We start from the raw sequence: 16469 nt of genomic DNA on the forward strand, positions 1-16469 counted from the left end.
CTCTGAATTGTCCTGGGAGCAATTAGAAAGTCTGCTGTTTACAGGGAAATGGTCCCTGTTGCAGAATAACTGATGCAGTTTATTTAAATAAAACAGGCCAATGTAAGCAGTTTGTTTAACCAACGACTGAGCCATTAAAGGCTCTGTTCAATGATAAATGACCTTTTTCAATTTCAATGAGCAGAATTAGTTTTAATAAAGCCCTTGTTATTCATAAAAATAGTATTTTTCAAGTTGTACAGAACATTCAAAGCAAAAAGAAATGTCCCTATTGTCTTCAGCAGAAATCAACAGTTTCGATTTTCTGCAGAATGGTTGATTTTCAAATCATTTAAACTCATTTGCATTATTTCTGGACATTTTAATTGTTTGCAAATATCTCGTTGTCTGTTGACATTCCATCACTATACTCATGCTATGTTTGTCTTAATTTCAGTGCTGACATCATGTAATGAACGTCTTAATTTCAATGCTGACATCATGTATAAATGTCTTAATTTCAATGCTGACATCATGTCATGAATGTCTTAATTTCAATGCTGACATCATGTCATGATTGTCTTAAATTCAATGCTGGCTTCATGTCATGAATGTCTTAATTTCAAGTCTGACATCTTGTCATGTTGTTAATGTCTTTATTTTAGTGCTGACATCATGTCATGAATGTCTTGATTTCAATTCTGACATCATGTCATGAATGCCTTAATTTCAATTCTGACATCATGTAATGAATGTCTTAATTTCAGTGCTGACATCGTGTCATGATTTTCTTAATCTTAATGCTGACTAATGTTATATTTGTCTCAATTTCAGTGTTGACCTATGTTATGGTTGTCTTAGTTTAAGCATTTGTTCATGTATTATTTTCTTTATTTTAGTGCCGACTGATATAATGTTTCATTTGCTATTTCAGGATCGCGAGTTTCTAGAACTGGAGATCAAATATGGTATTTTACAGGTAAGCAATTGTCATTGTTACCGCTTGTATAACAATGAAAGCTTGTATAGGATTCCAGGATGATTATAATACAATTATTTTTAAGGAGGTATCTCAAATGAGTGGTTGCATAATTCTACAAGCTTAAGACCATTTTGATATGATTGCCTAAGAAGACAAAAGAAAAATGTTTTATAAAATGAGTTCACTCACTCTTTGCAGCAGGGTATATTGAAACAGTATGAGGATATCATTACGCCAAGATTGAAATGTCATTTTATGATATAAAGAAGCTCAATGTAAGTGTGTTTCCCCGACATAAAATTCATTAGATTAGACATTGAGTCTTGGAGGGATCCATTGATCTTTTCTCTAATTTGTCGTTTTTATGACAATTGAATGTATATGGACTTGCTACGGCATCAATCTTACAATATTAACACAATTTAGCAACAGAGTACAGTAATAGTTGTTTGTCCGAGTTGTTTTTGTATGGCTGTTTCCAGCATCAATTTTCATTTGTCAGGAATTCCTAAATTGTGGCGCTGGTGTGGGAAGATGCTCAATTTTCCGTCTAATGTTCTGTAATGTTGGTGGCCTAATTGAGGACATCATTTTCCGTTTGATTTGAGATAAGAGTATATTGGAAGGTTTCAAGAGAGATCTTGGCAGAAGGCAAAGCCACATGGTGATTATGGCGAAACCATCTCCATATCAGTGACCTTTCATTAGTAAGACTTTGCAAAATCAAAACTATAATCATTTATAATATTATCATACAGAATCAGACAAAATAATGTGTCTGAAGTTTGAAACCATGTATAATGTATAATCAAGTTACATAAAATCTAGATTACATGTACTTTTGAATGTTACAACTGCTGTGACAGTTGTCTTAGTGACTTCCCCTGAATCTGTTCCAGTCACCATTCTCACTTCTTAAGCCATTGTTATTACAAAATACAGCTTTTCCACTCCTTTAACTAACTCAACCGTCAAAAAACATTCCTTGCCATTACTACCACTCCCATTGCTGTTCCTACCACACCTATTGCTGTTGCTACCACACCTATTGCTGTTCCTACCACACCTATTGCTGTTGCTACCACACCTATTGCTGTTGCTACCACACCTATTGCTGTTGCTACCACACCAATTGTCATTGCTTCCACATTCATTGCCATTGCTACCACACCTATTGTTATTGCTACCACACCTATTGCTGTTGCTACCACACCTATTGCTGTTCCTACCACACCTATTGCTGTTGCTACCACACCTATTGTTGTTGCTACCACACCTATTGCTGTTCCTACCACACCTATTGCTGTTCCTACCACACCTATTGCTGTTGCTACCACACCTATTGCTGTTGCTACCACACCAATTGTCATTGCTTCCACATTCATTGCCATTGCTACCACACCTATTGTTATTGTTACCACACCCATTGCTGATGCTACCATACCCATTGCTGTTGCTACCACACCAATTACTGCTGCTACCACACCCATTGCTGTTCCTACCACACCCATTGCTGTTGCTACCACACCCATTGCCATTGCTTCCACATTCATTGCTGATGCTTCCACACCCATTGCTGTTACTACCACACCCATTGCCATTGCTTCTACATGCATTGCCATTGCTTCCACATTCATTGCTGATGCTACCACACCCATTGCTGATTGCCATTGCTTCCACATTCATTGCTGATGCTACCACACCCATTGCTGTTGCTACCACACCCATTGCCATTGCTTCCACATGCATTTTCATTGCTTTCACATTTATTGATGTTGGTACCACACCCATTTCTATTGCTTTCACACCCATTGTTGTTGCTTCCACATCCATTGCTGTTGCAACCACACCCATTGCCATTGCTACTACATTCATTGCCATTGCTACCACAATCACTTCCATTGCTACCACAATCACTGCCATTGCTTCCACATGCATTGCCATTGCTTCCACATTCATTGCTGATGCTACCACACCCATTGCTGATTGCCATTGCTTCCACATTCATTGCTGATGCTACCACACCCATTGCTGTTGCTACCACACCCATTGCCATTGCTTCCACATGCATTTTCATTGCTTTCACATTTATTGATGTTGGTACCACACCCATTTCTATTGCTTTCACACCCATTGCTGTTGCTTCCACATCCATTGCTGTTGCAACCACACCCATTGCTGTTGCTACTACATTCATTGCCATTGCTACCACAATCACTGCCATTGCTACCACATTCATTGCCATTGCTACCGTTTTCACTGCCATTGCTACCACAGTCATTGCCATTGCTACCAATTTTACTGCAATTGCTACCACATCCATTGCCATTGCTACCACATTCATTGCTACCACATTCATTGCCATTGGTACCACATTCATTGCCATTGCTATCAATTTTACTGCAATTGCTACCACATCCATTGCCATTGCTACCACATTCATTGCTACCACATTCATTGTTATTGGTACCACATTCATTGCCATTACTACCACACTTGTTACCATTGCTACCTCATCCCTTGCCATTGCTACCACACCGATTTTCATTGCTACCACATGCATATCTGTTAATACCACACCCATTTGCCATTGCTACCACATTCATTGCTGATGCTACCACATCTGTTGACATTGCTATCACATCCATTGACATTGCTTCCACATTTGTTGCAATTGCTACCATACCCCTTGCCATTGCTATCACACTGATTACCATTGCTGCCACACCCATTGCTGTTGCTACCACACCCATTACTGTTATTCCCGCACCCATTGCCGTTCCTACCATATTCATTGCCATTGCTACCACATTCACTGCCATTGCTACCACATTTATTGCCGTTGGTACCACATTCATTGCCATTGCTACCACATTCACTGCCATTGCTACCACATTTATTGCCGTTGGTACCACATTCATTGCCATTGCTACCACATTCATTGCCATTGCTACCAAATCCATTGCCATTGCTACCACACTGAATGTCATTGCTACCACACCCATAGCTGTTGCTACCACATCCATTTTCCATTGCTACCATATTCATTGCAATTACTGCCATATATATTGCCATTGATACAATATATATTGCCTTTGCTACCTCATTCATTGCCATTGCTATCACACCCATGCATTGCCATTGCTATCACACCTATTCATTGCCATTGCTATCACACCCATTTTACATTGCTACCACATCCATTTTTTATTTCTACCACATCCATTTGCCATTGCTATCACACTCATTTGCCATTGCTACCACATTCATTGCCATTGGTACCACATTCAGTGCCATTGGTACCACATTCACTGCCATTGGTACCACATTCACTGCCATTGGTACCACATTCATTGCCATTGGTACCACATTCACTGCCATTGGTACCACATTCATTGCCATTGGTACCACATTCATTTCCATTGCTTCCACATTTATTGCCATTGCTACCACATTCATTGCCATTGGTACCACATTCATTGGCATTGCTACAACATTCATTGCCACCACATTAATTGCCATTGCTACAACATTTATTGTCATTGCTACAACATTCATTGCCATTGCTACCACATTCACTGCCATTGCTACCACATTCATTGCCATTGCTACCACATTCATTGCCATTGCTACCACATTCATTGCCATTGCTACAACATTCATTGCCATTGCTACCACATTCATTGCCATTGCTACCACACCTAATTGCATTGCTACCACATTCATTGCCATTGCTACAACATTCATTGCCATTGCTACAACATTCATTGCCATTGCTACCACATTCATTGCCATTGCTACCACATTCATTGCCATTGCTACAACATTCATTGCCATTGCTACCACATTCATTGCCATTGCTACCACATTCATTGCCATTGCTACAACATTCATTGCCATTGCTACAACATACAGTGCCATTGCTACAACATTCATTGCCATTGCTACAACATTCATTGCCATTGCTACCACATACATTGCCATTGCTACCACATACATTGCCATTGCTACCACATTCATTGCCATTGCTACCACATTCATTGCCATTGCTACCACATTCAGTGCCATTGCTACAACATTCATTGCCATTGCTACAACATTCATTGCCATTGCTACCACATACATTGCCATTGCTACCACATTCATTGCCATTGCTACCACATTCATTGCCATTGCTACCACATTTATTGCCATTGCTGCAACATTCATTGCCATTGCTACCACATTCATTGCCATTGCTATCACACTCATTTGCCATTGCTACCACATTCATTTGCCATTAATTGCTACCATGCCCATTTTCCATTGCTATAACACCCAATCGCCATTGCTATCACACCTATTTGCCATTGCTATCACACCTAATTGCATTGCTATCACACTCATTTGCCATTGCTTCCACACCCATTAGCCATTGCTATCACACCCAATTGCATTGCTATCACACTCATTTGCCATTGCTACCATGCCCATTTGCTATTGCTTAACCACCTCCATTGATGTTTATACCACACTCATTGACATTGCTATCACACCTTTTACCATTTCTACCACATTAATTACTATTGTTACCACACCTTTTGCCATTACTTCAAAATCTATTGATATAAATACCACCCTCATTCCAGCTACTATCACTATTGTTGCTGCTGCCAACATATCCATTGATGTTAATACCACACCCATTGATGGCAAAAACAAAAATTCCCCTATTTTTAGTTATAGCAAATTGTTTTGGAGATTTAGCTTTAAAAACTTAAGCAAACTTTTCAATGTGTTCTTATGTAATCATCGATATATTGAGGGTTTATAGTGCTTAACCAGCCCTCTCCAATAGTTTTACACCCAAACTTCCATGAATTACATTAACTTGCAGAAATTATCAAAACATCATTGTTACCATTGATAGTGATTTTGTATTGTCTTGTCAGCCTTTCATTTTCTATTAAAATGTGTTGTTGTTTTTTTGCTGATTGTCATTAAAAGGTAACAGAGTGATTAAACAGTAATAAAAGCTCTGAAACACTTATTTCAACATTCATAATGTGCTACCACATCCATTGCTACCACATTCACCGCATTGCTTTGTGCAATTTTGATGGACAATAATTTACTGTTCCTGAGTGATAACCAGTACTAATCATAGATGAAGCTCCAAGTGAGGATTGAACCATGGACCCATTGAACCAGAGTCTGATAAGCATACTACCTGGCTACTGCCTCTGTTAAATCATATAAAAGCATTGCTTTAATATAACTCTTAAAGCGACGATGTGTATCTTTTTAGTTCCCATCCTCTCTGTGGTGTGGCAGTAGCACCAATTTTCATCCAGTAGCCATGCAATACGTTTTACGTTGATGTTTTTATGAAGCAAACTTAATTTCCCATTGATATGATGCGCCAAAAATAATAAGTTTTAGTTATATTGCTACCTATGTTTTGAAAAGGGCAGACAGAACAACATTGTTTGTTGTTATTTACCATTTGGAGATCAGTTTGGAGATCAGTTGGGAGATTGAATATCAGTTGGGAGATTGAACATCAGTTGGGAGATTGAATATCAGTTGGGAGATTGAATATCAGTTGGGAAATTGAACATATGTTGGGAGATTGAATATCAGTTGGGAGATTGAATATCAGTTGGGAGATTGAATATTGGTAAATGGGAGATTGAACATTGGTTGGGAGATTGAACATTGTTTGGGAGATTGGACATCGGTTGGGAGATTGGACATCTGTTGGGAGATTGAACATTGGTTGGGAGATTGAACATCGGTTGGGAGATTGAACATCGGTAGGGAGATTGAACATTGGTTGAGATATTGAAAATCGGTTGGGAGATTGACATGGTAGGGAGATTGAACATTGTTTGGGAGATTGAACATCGGTTGGGAGATTGAACATTGTTTGGGAGATTGACCATTGTTTGGGAGATTGGACATCGGTTGGGAGATTGAACATTGGTTGGGAGATTGAACATGGGTTGGGAGATTGAACATTGTTTGGGAGATTGGACATCGTTTGGGAGATTGAACATTGGTAGGGAGATTGAACATTGGTAGGGAGATTGAACATTGTTTGGGAGATTGGACATTGTTTGGGAGATTGAACATCGGTAGGGAGATTGAACATTGGTAGGGAGATTGAACATTGGTAGGGAGATTGAACATTGTTTGGGATATTGGACATGGGTTGGGAGATTGGACATCGGTTGGGAGATTGAACATTGGTAGGGAGATTGAACATTGGTAGGGAGATTGAACATTGTTTTGGGAGATTGGACATCGGTTGGGAGATTGAACATCTGTTGGGAGATTGAACATTGGTAGGGAGATTGTGCATTGTTTGGGAGATTGGACATCGGTTGGGAGATTGAACATTGTTTGGGAGATTGAACATCGGTTGGGAGATTGGACATTGGTTGGGAGATTGAACATTGTTTGGGAGATTGGACATTGTTTGGGAGATTGAACATTGTTTGGGAGATTGAACATCGGTTAGGAGATTGAACATTGTTTGGGAGATTGAACATCAGTAGGGAGATTGAACATTGTTTGGGAGATTGGACATTGTTTGGGAGATTGAACATTGTTTGGGAGATTGAACATTGTGTGGGAAATTGAACATCGTTTGGGAGATTGAACATCAGATTTGAGATTGAACATTGTTTGGGAGATTGAATATAGGGAGGTAGATTGAACATTGGTTTGGAGATTGAACATTTGAACATTGTTTGGGAGATTGGACATTGCTTGGGAGATTGAACATCGGTTGGGAGATTGAACATTGGTTGGGAGATTGAATATAGGTAGGTAGATTGAATATCAGTTGGGAGATTAAACATTGGTTGGAAGATTAGACAGCAGTAAAGAGATTAAATTTGTAGGTAGATGGAATATTGGTAGGGAGATTGAATATTGGTTGAGGATTGCATATTGCTGGGAGATTGAATACCAGTTGGGAGATCAAAAATCAGTTGGGAGACTGAACAACGGTTGGAAGATTGAACATCAGTAGGGAAATTGAATATTGGTAGGTAGATTGAACATTTGTTACACTATTGAACATTGGATGGGAGATTGAATATCAGTTGGGAATTCGAACATCTGTTACACTATTGAAAATTGGATGGGAGATTGAATATCAGTTGGGAAATTGAACATCTGTTACACTATTGAACATTGGATGGGAGATTGAATATCAGTTGGGAAATTGAACATCTGTTACACTATTGAACATTGGATGGGAGATTGAATATCAGTTGGGAAATTGAACATTGGAGATGGAATATCGGTTAGGTGATTGAACATCGATTGGGAGATTGAACGTCGGTTGTGAGATTGAACATCGGTGAATGTGATAAGCAGATAACTTTGGACAGGCCTTATATCACCCTGAACACAGTCAAAATAAAATGTCAAGAGGAGTTGGAAAGCAATGAAAAATGTTTAAAACTATATATAGTTTAATGTAAGTATGCAAAGTTTTGAAAAAATCAGAATGCCTGTAGTTCACATTATTTGATGTTTATCTTGAAGAAATAGTGAAAGCCGTAAATTATCCTATCCTTTTGTTAAAGTCTAAAATTGTCAGCAGTGAAGTAGCTGTTTCTATCTTGACCATTTCTTTCTGCAGTCATCTGTACTGCCATGTCATGTTGCCACTGTTGTGGGTTGTGGTATTTCTGGGACTTTGCTCCATATTGATGCTATTTTCATATATTCATCAATTGCTGGTCAATTATTTCAGAAAAGTCTTTCTTCCTAAAGCCCAGAGGTTCTCTCGGATAATAACTATTGACAATTCGGCTTTGAAATGCAGCAAAAATAGTCTGTAAAATGATATTGGCGTCAATAAGGCAACTGCTTCGTTCGAGCTATAAACCAATATTCAGTCTTTAATCCTTATAATCATGCTGTAAGGACACATAATTCATTTTATTATCGGCTTTTAATAACATTTCGTTATTCTAGGGGGGTTTGCTACACTATGATAGATGAGATGGCTAACATATTTTTTCAAATGCCTGGGGAGAGATGAAATTAAAGTTTCTGACGGTTTAAAAGACAAATGTAATTGCTTTTTTCATCATTCAGAAAGTTGGAATGCAATTCAAGCAAAATTTGATGGAAAATCTAACTACAGATACAGAAATTAAATGCAATTAATGGTTCAATGTGACCTATGAAATGTAAAATCTATGTTTTATTGCCTTGCTGAAGTGTGATTAGGTTGACACATTGGTATATTGATGGGAAAATAAGAGATTGTGAGTGGTGATCGCCAAGTGTGATGCTACTGTAGTGGAGGGTGAGTGAATGGTGCAGTATCCAGGATACATACTGATGCAGTTGATGACAGTTTATTGCCAGATTGATTAAAGATTGAAGACCCACTGATCAAGTAACTAAGCAGAGATTACCTTCCTTTGAACATTATTTCATGATGTTGTCAGTTTTAAATCCAGTCAGTTAAATCCCTAAGCAGAAATCAAAGCGCGAGGCGCTGAAAGACTATCTGCGGGCAAATATGTGAGAGTTGCAAATTTTATTTGAACTATGGGAATATGGGTGAAGAGCACATAAATAAAAGTGAAAAATGTGCTGACAGCGCTTGTGCCCACACTGGCGAAGAAACAAACATATCTATATCTTTATGGCGTCTTGTGTCATTTTGTTTTTGTAAATGTCACTTCAATCGTCGTAATCCCCCCATCCCCGTGTATTTAGTGTTTCAATGCATGCCCCATTTCAATCGTTTCTAAAGGTTTTTCATTGCTTTGATTAGATATTATACGATAGGAAAATACAATACATCATATATATATATATTTATATACATATATATATATATATATATATATATATATATATATATATATATATCATTTCCTTTTATTAACATACACGTTTTGTTTAGGGAAAATCATTTTTTTACAAACAACTTCAGCAATAATTCCATTCAAAATGCACAGCTTTATATCAATTCAGTCGACCTATCCCCATGTATTTGAAGTTACAGTAAATGCTCTTTTCAATTGCGTCTAAAGGTTTTTCGGTGCTTTGATTAGATAGCATACGTTAGACAAATTTTATGAACTTACACGTTTTAATTCTTTAAGGAAAATGATTTTATTTTTACGAGCAACTTTAGCAATAATACCTTTTAAAATGAGTTTATCAGATGGTCGTTTTCCCGCGGTGAGGTCAAACATGTGGTCAGTTGATGTATGTAGAAACCATGTTTAGAATATAGGTCATTTAATGAAGTTGAAACTATTTTTAGATTATCGTAACTAGTCTGTTTTTATGAATGAGAATAGGACTGTGCTTTTTAAAGTTTATTAATAAATTTAATGTTATTTATGTTTAATGTAAGTACCTGTGTAGAAACAGTTCTAGTGCTGTTATGAATGCTTCGTACCCTTTGGATGTTAAACAGGTTTAATTCGAACTACTTAATTTGCTTCACCAAACGTATGCATGACTCACTGTCGTATCAGGGCATGTGTGCTTATATAAATTGAAAGCCTAATGTCTAAAACTATGCCAAGAATACACCGGAATGAAGCTTTTATGCAAAAATGAAAACATCTCATTAGAAATATAAACGCCTAAAATCAAGGAATGAATAGTATCTTGTTATTGTGTAGCTGAGGTAAATTATAATGTATATAGTATTTGAAGCATTAGCAATGCGAAACCTGAGATACAACTATTTTAACACTAAGACAATAATTATATTTGTTTCTTGTCTCATAAAAGTCAAGTAAACAATCACCATTACAAATAAGAGTGCTTCAGGGTCACGTCAGGTTTAAATAACAAATCCTGCAGGCGATGGGACACTTGTGGTCGGTAATAATTTCTGAAACATCATGGGTTAAACTAGAGTGAATATCAATACTGTATGTTATCTTCCTACCAGAGCCTCCATTATCTTGACCCTCATTAATCTGATAAATATAACGATCTAAAAATAGTTATATTCTGCTAAAAATAAAACGCCGGGATACATAATTACAGTGCGGAAATAGCTGAACAAACAAAAACTCATACTCGGACTGCAACACCACCAATCCATTTGTATGGTTTCGACGTCATTCTGCTAAACATAGAGCGCATTGAGACCAAAAAATGGGTTAAAACGACATGAATAGAAGTAGTTCTTTGGAGTTTGTGATCTTAAGACTACCTGGGCACATGCGCAGATAGTCTAAAAACTGGGCTTGGAGAAAAACTAGAAATTAATATTGAGCTATGGAATTTGAGCAAAATGGTGTTATATAGCAGTTTGTGTAAGATCCATTTGTCAGCTTATATACAAACATTTATATACATGTACCTTGAATAGCTATATATTTCAGATCACTGAGGCCCTGGCGTACCTGCACCTTTCTGAGGGTCTTGTGCACCGAAACGTGTGTCCCCAGACCGTCCTCATCACCAAAACTGGCAATTGGAAACTTGCTGGCCTTGGCTTTGCTGAGAAGGTTTCTGATGGAAAGGTACATTTATGATCTGAATAATGCATTTTGTTTAATGATGTTTGAAAGCAGTAATAATTATGCACCATCTTATTTGACAGTGGTTACAAGAACTTTTGGTTTTTGTGACCTCTTCGTAAGAGTAGATTTATAGCAAATTCTGTTAAATATCATTGGCTGAAATGTTCTTTCACATATCAGCAGACTAGGTTATTGGTTTTGAAGGGCAATTTAGTGAAGCGCCAGTGTGCTGTGAAATGTTGATTTTCTCTCAACCATATTATAGTTTGTTTCTTGATGATAATTGTCAGAAATAAACTTACAAGTTTGCTAGTAGTCATTGATTGTAATTGTGGCACAGTACTCATCCAATGAATTGATTTCATGTTTGAGTGTTACAGCACAAATGGAAGCTGAAGGACAAACCTATTAGACAAAAATATCACAACTTCTTTTATGGCTGACAATATAAAATAATGTGTTTTTTTCCCTCAAACCTCATTACAGACCGGTAAAATCAAAATATTACATCAATCAGGCGGCTATTAAAGACAAGTCTTTGATAGCCCTCAAGTCATAAGAGACATTAAATCTTGGCCAGGGAACTAAATGACAAAGGTTGATATTGTCTTGTACATTCAATGAGCTTCCTCATCTCTTGTTTCTTGCCCTCACAGTGACTCTTCACATTCGCACTTTCTAATTTAGACATCCGTTTCGTTCTCATAAACAACAGGTATATAACATGAAGGTCAACAGTGCAATTTCCGGCAAACAGTATTTCTTATAATTATATCATTAATTTTAGTATGTACATATGATTTCTGATTAAATTCTTGTTTGTATTCTCTGATCAGTGAATCACATTTATGTTGAAGCTGTTTCAAATTTAAAAGATTGTGTTGCAGGATAAATTTCCATGTCAACCATGGAGCACAAAGAACTCCAAACTTGCTCAACCAAACCTGAACTTCATTGCTCCAGAGGTTCAGATAGAGAAGAATTTCAGCACAATCAGTGATATCTTCTCTCTTGGCATGACTGTGTGCTGTATCTACAACAAAGGCCAGCCTCTCATCAATGCCGAACACAACCCACAGCTGTACTTGAAACACGTAGACCAGGTAACACGACCAACAGCTGTGCCTAGAACATGTAGACCAGGTTACACAACCAACAGCTGTGCCTAGAACATGTAGACCATGTAACACAACCAACAGCTGTACCTAGAACATGTAGAGCAGGTAACACAACCAACAGCTGTGCCTAGAACATGTAGATCAGGTAACACACCAACACCTGTACCTAGAACATGTAGACCAGGTAACACAACCAACAGCTGTACCTAGAACATGTAGACCAGGTAACATAGCCCACAGCTGTACCTGGAACATGTAGACCAGGTAACACACCAACACCTGTACCTAGAACATGTAGAGCAGGTAACACAACAAACAGCTGTAACTAGAACATGTAGACCAGGTAACACAACCAACACCTGTATCTAGAGCATGTAGAGCCAGTTAACACAATCCACAGCTGTACATTAAACATGAAGACCAGGTAATACAACAAACAACTCATCTGAAACATGTAGACCAGTTAACACAACAACAGCTGTACCTAGAAAATGTAGACCAGGTAACAAAACCAACAGCTGTACCTAGAACATGTAGACCAGGTAACACAACCAACAACTGTACCTAGAACATGTAGATCAGGTAACAAAACCAACAGCTGTACCTAGAACATGTAGATCAGGTAAACAACCAACACCTGTGTATAGAACATTTAAAACAGGTAACACAACCAACAGCTGTGCCTAGAACATGTAGCTCAGGTAACACAACCAAAAGCTGTGCCTAGAACATGTAGATCAGGTTAAACAACCAACAGCTGTTCATAGAACATGTAGACTAGGTAACACAACCAACAATTGTACCTAGAACATATAGACCAGGTAACACAGCCAACAGTTGTACCTAGAGCATGTAGACCAGGTAACACAACCAACAGCTGTGCCTAGAAAATGCATAACAAGTAACACAACCAATAGCTGTGCCTAGAACATGTAGACCAGGTAACACAACCAACAGCTGTGCCTAGAACATGTAGAGCAGGTAACATAACAAACAGCTGTGCCTAGAACATGTAGATCAGGTTAAACAACCAACAGCTGTTCATAGAACATGTAGACTAGGTACCACAACCAACAATTGTACCTAGAACATGTAGAGCAGGTAACACAGCCAATAGCTGTACCTAGAACATGTAGACCAGGTAACAAAGCCCACAGCTGTAACTAGAACATGTAGACCAGGTAACACGACCAACAGCAGTGCCTAGAACATGTAGACCAGGTAACACAACAAACAGCTGTGCCTCAAGCATGTAAACCAGGTTACACAACCAACAGCTGTGCCTAGAACAAGTAGAACAGGTATTACAACCAACAGCTGTGCCTAGAACATGTAGATCAGGTAACACAACCAACAGCTGTGCCTAGAACATGTAGACCAGGTAACACAACCAACACCTGTACCTAGAGCATGTAGAGCCAGTTAACACAATCCACAGCTGTACATTAAACATGAAGACTAGGTAATACAACAAACAACTCTTCTGAAACATGTAGACCAGTTAACACAACCAACAGCTGTACCTTGAAAATGTTGACCAGGTAACACAACCAACAGCTGTACTTGAAACATGAAGACCTGGTAACACAACCAACAGCTGTACCTAGAACATGTAGACCAGGTAACACAACCAACAGCTGTACTTGAAACATGAAGACCAGGTAACACAACCAACAACAGCTGTACCTAGAACATGTAGATCAGGTAACACAACCAACAGCTGTACCTTGAACATGTAGATCAGGTAAACAACCAACAGCTGTGCCTAGAACATTTAAATCAGGTAACACAACCAACAGCTGTGCCTAGAACATGTAGATTAGGTAACACAACCAACAGGTGTGCCTAGAACATGTAGATCAGGTAACACACCAACACCTGTACCAAGAACATGTAGACCAGGTAACACAACCAACAGCTGTACCTTAAACATGAAGACCAGGTAACATAGCCCACAGCTGTACCTGGAACATGTAGACCAGGTAACACACCAACACCTGTACCTAGAGCATGTAGAGCCAGTTAACACAATACACAGCTGTACATTAAACATGAAGACCAGGTAATACAACAAACAACTCTTCTGAAACATGCAGACCAGTTAACACAACCAACAGCTGTACCTTGAAAATGTTGAACAGGTAACACAACCAACAGCTGTACTTGAAACATGAAGGCCAGGTAACACAACCAACAGCTGTACCTAGAACATGTAGACCAGGTAACACAACCAACAGCTGTACTTGAAACATGAAGACCAGGTAACACAACCAACAGCTGTACCTAGAACATGTAGACCAGGTAACACAACCAACAGCTGTACCTAGAACATGTAGACCAGGTAACATAGCCCACAGCTGTACCTGGAACATGTAGACCAGGTAACACAACCAACAGCTGTTCATAGAACATGTAGACTAGGTACCAAAACCAACAATTGTACATAGAGCATGAAGACCAGTTAACACAGCCAACAGCTGTACCTAGAACATGTAGACCAGGTAACATAGCCCACAGCTGTACCTAGAACATGTAGACCAGGTAACATAGCCCACAGCTGTACCTAGAACATGTAGACCAGGTAACATAGCCAACAGCTGTACCTGGAACATGTAGACCAGGTAACACACCAACACCTGTACCTAAAACATGTAGAGCAGGTAACACAACCAACAGCTGTACCTAGAACATGTAGACCAGGTAACATAACCAACACCTGTACCTAGAGCATAAAGAGCCAGTTAACACAATCCAAAGCTGTACATTAAACATGAAGACCAGGTAACACAACCAACAGCTGTGCCTAGAACATGTAGAGCAGGTAACATAACAAACAGCTGTGCCTAGAACATGTAGATCAGGTTAAACAACCAACAGCTGTTCATAGAACATGTAGACTAGGTACCACAACCAACAATTGTACCTAGAACATGTAGAGCAGGTAACACAGCCAATAGCTGTACCTAGAACATGTAGACCAGGTAACAAAGCCCACAGCTGTACCTAGAACATGTAGACCAGGTAACACGACCAACAGCAGTGCCTAGAACATGTAGACCAGGTAACACAACAAACAGCTGTGCCTCAAGCATGTAAACCAGGTTACACAACCAACAGCTGTGCCTAGAACAAGTAGAACAGGTATTACAACCAACAGCTGTGCCTAGAACATGTAGATCAGGTAACACAACCAACAGCTGTGCCTAGAACATGTAGACCAGGTAACACAACCAACACCTGTACCTAGAGCATGTAGAGCCAGTTAACACAATCCACAGCTGTACATTAAACATGAAGACTAGGTAATACAACAAACAACTCTTCTGAAACATGTAGACCAGTTAACACAACCAACAGCTGTACCTTGAAAATGTTGACCAGGTAACACAACCAACAGCTGTACTTGAAACATGAAGACCTGGTAACACAACCAACAGCTGTACCTAGAACATGTAGACCAGGTAACACAACCAACAGCTGTACTTGAAACATGAAGACCAGGTAACACAACCAACAGCTGTACCTAGAACATGTAGATCAGGTAACACAACCAACAGCTGTACCTTGAACATGTAGATCAGGTAAACAACCAACAGCTGTGCCTAGAACATTTAAATCAGGTAACACAACCAACAGCTGTGCCTAGAACATGTAGATTAGGTAACACAACCAACAGGTGTGCCTAGAACATGTAGATCAGGTAACACACCAACACCTGTACCAAGAACATGTAGACCAGGTAACACAACCAACAGCTGTACCTTAAACATGAAGACCAGGTAACATAGCCCACAGCTGTACCTGGAACATGTAGACCAGGTAACACACCAACACCTGTACCTAGAGCATGTAGAGCCAGTTAACACAATCCACAGCTGTACA

The 16469-nt window shown here is 38.9% G+C and overlaps 1 protein-coding gene across 2 annotated transcripts in view; it reads left to right on the forward strand.

Moving 5' to 3' along the window:
• Nucleotides 1-16469, forward strand: part of LOC128214040 (SCY1-like protein 2) — a 100524-nt gene that overhangs the window by 37854 nt on the left and 46201 nt on the right. For both annotated transcript variants that reach the window (XM_052920269.1, XM_052920271.1), the window contains 3 exons: nt 914-958; nt 11329-11469; nt 12357-12572. In XM_052920269.1, the coding sequence (XP_052776229.1) occupies nt 914-958; nt 11329-11469; nt 12357-12572 (402 nt within the window). The remainder of the gene's footprint in view (nt 1-913; nt 959-11328; nt 11470-12356; nt 12573-16469) is intronic.

Source organism: Mya arenaria, chromosome 13 (genome assembly GCF_026914265.1).
Source record: "Mya arenaria isolate MELC-2E11 chromosome 13, ASM2691426v1".
In the NCBI taxonomy this organism is placed as follows: Eukaryota; Metazoa; Mollusca; class Bivalvia; order Myida; family Myidae; genus Mya; species Mya arenaria.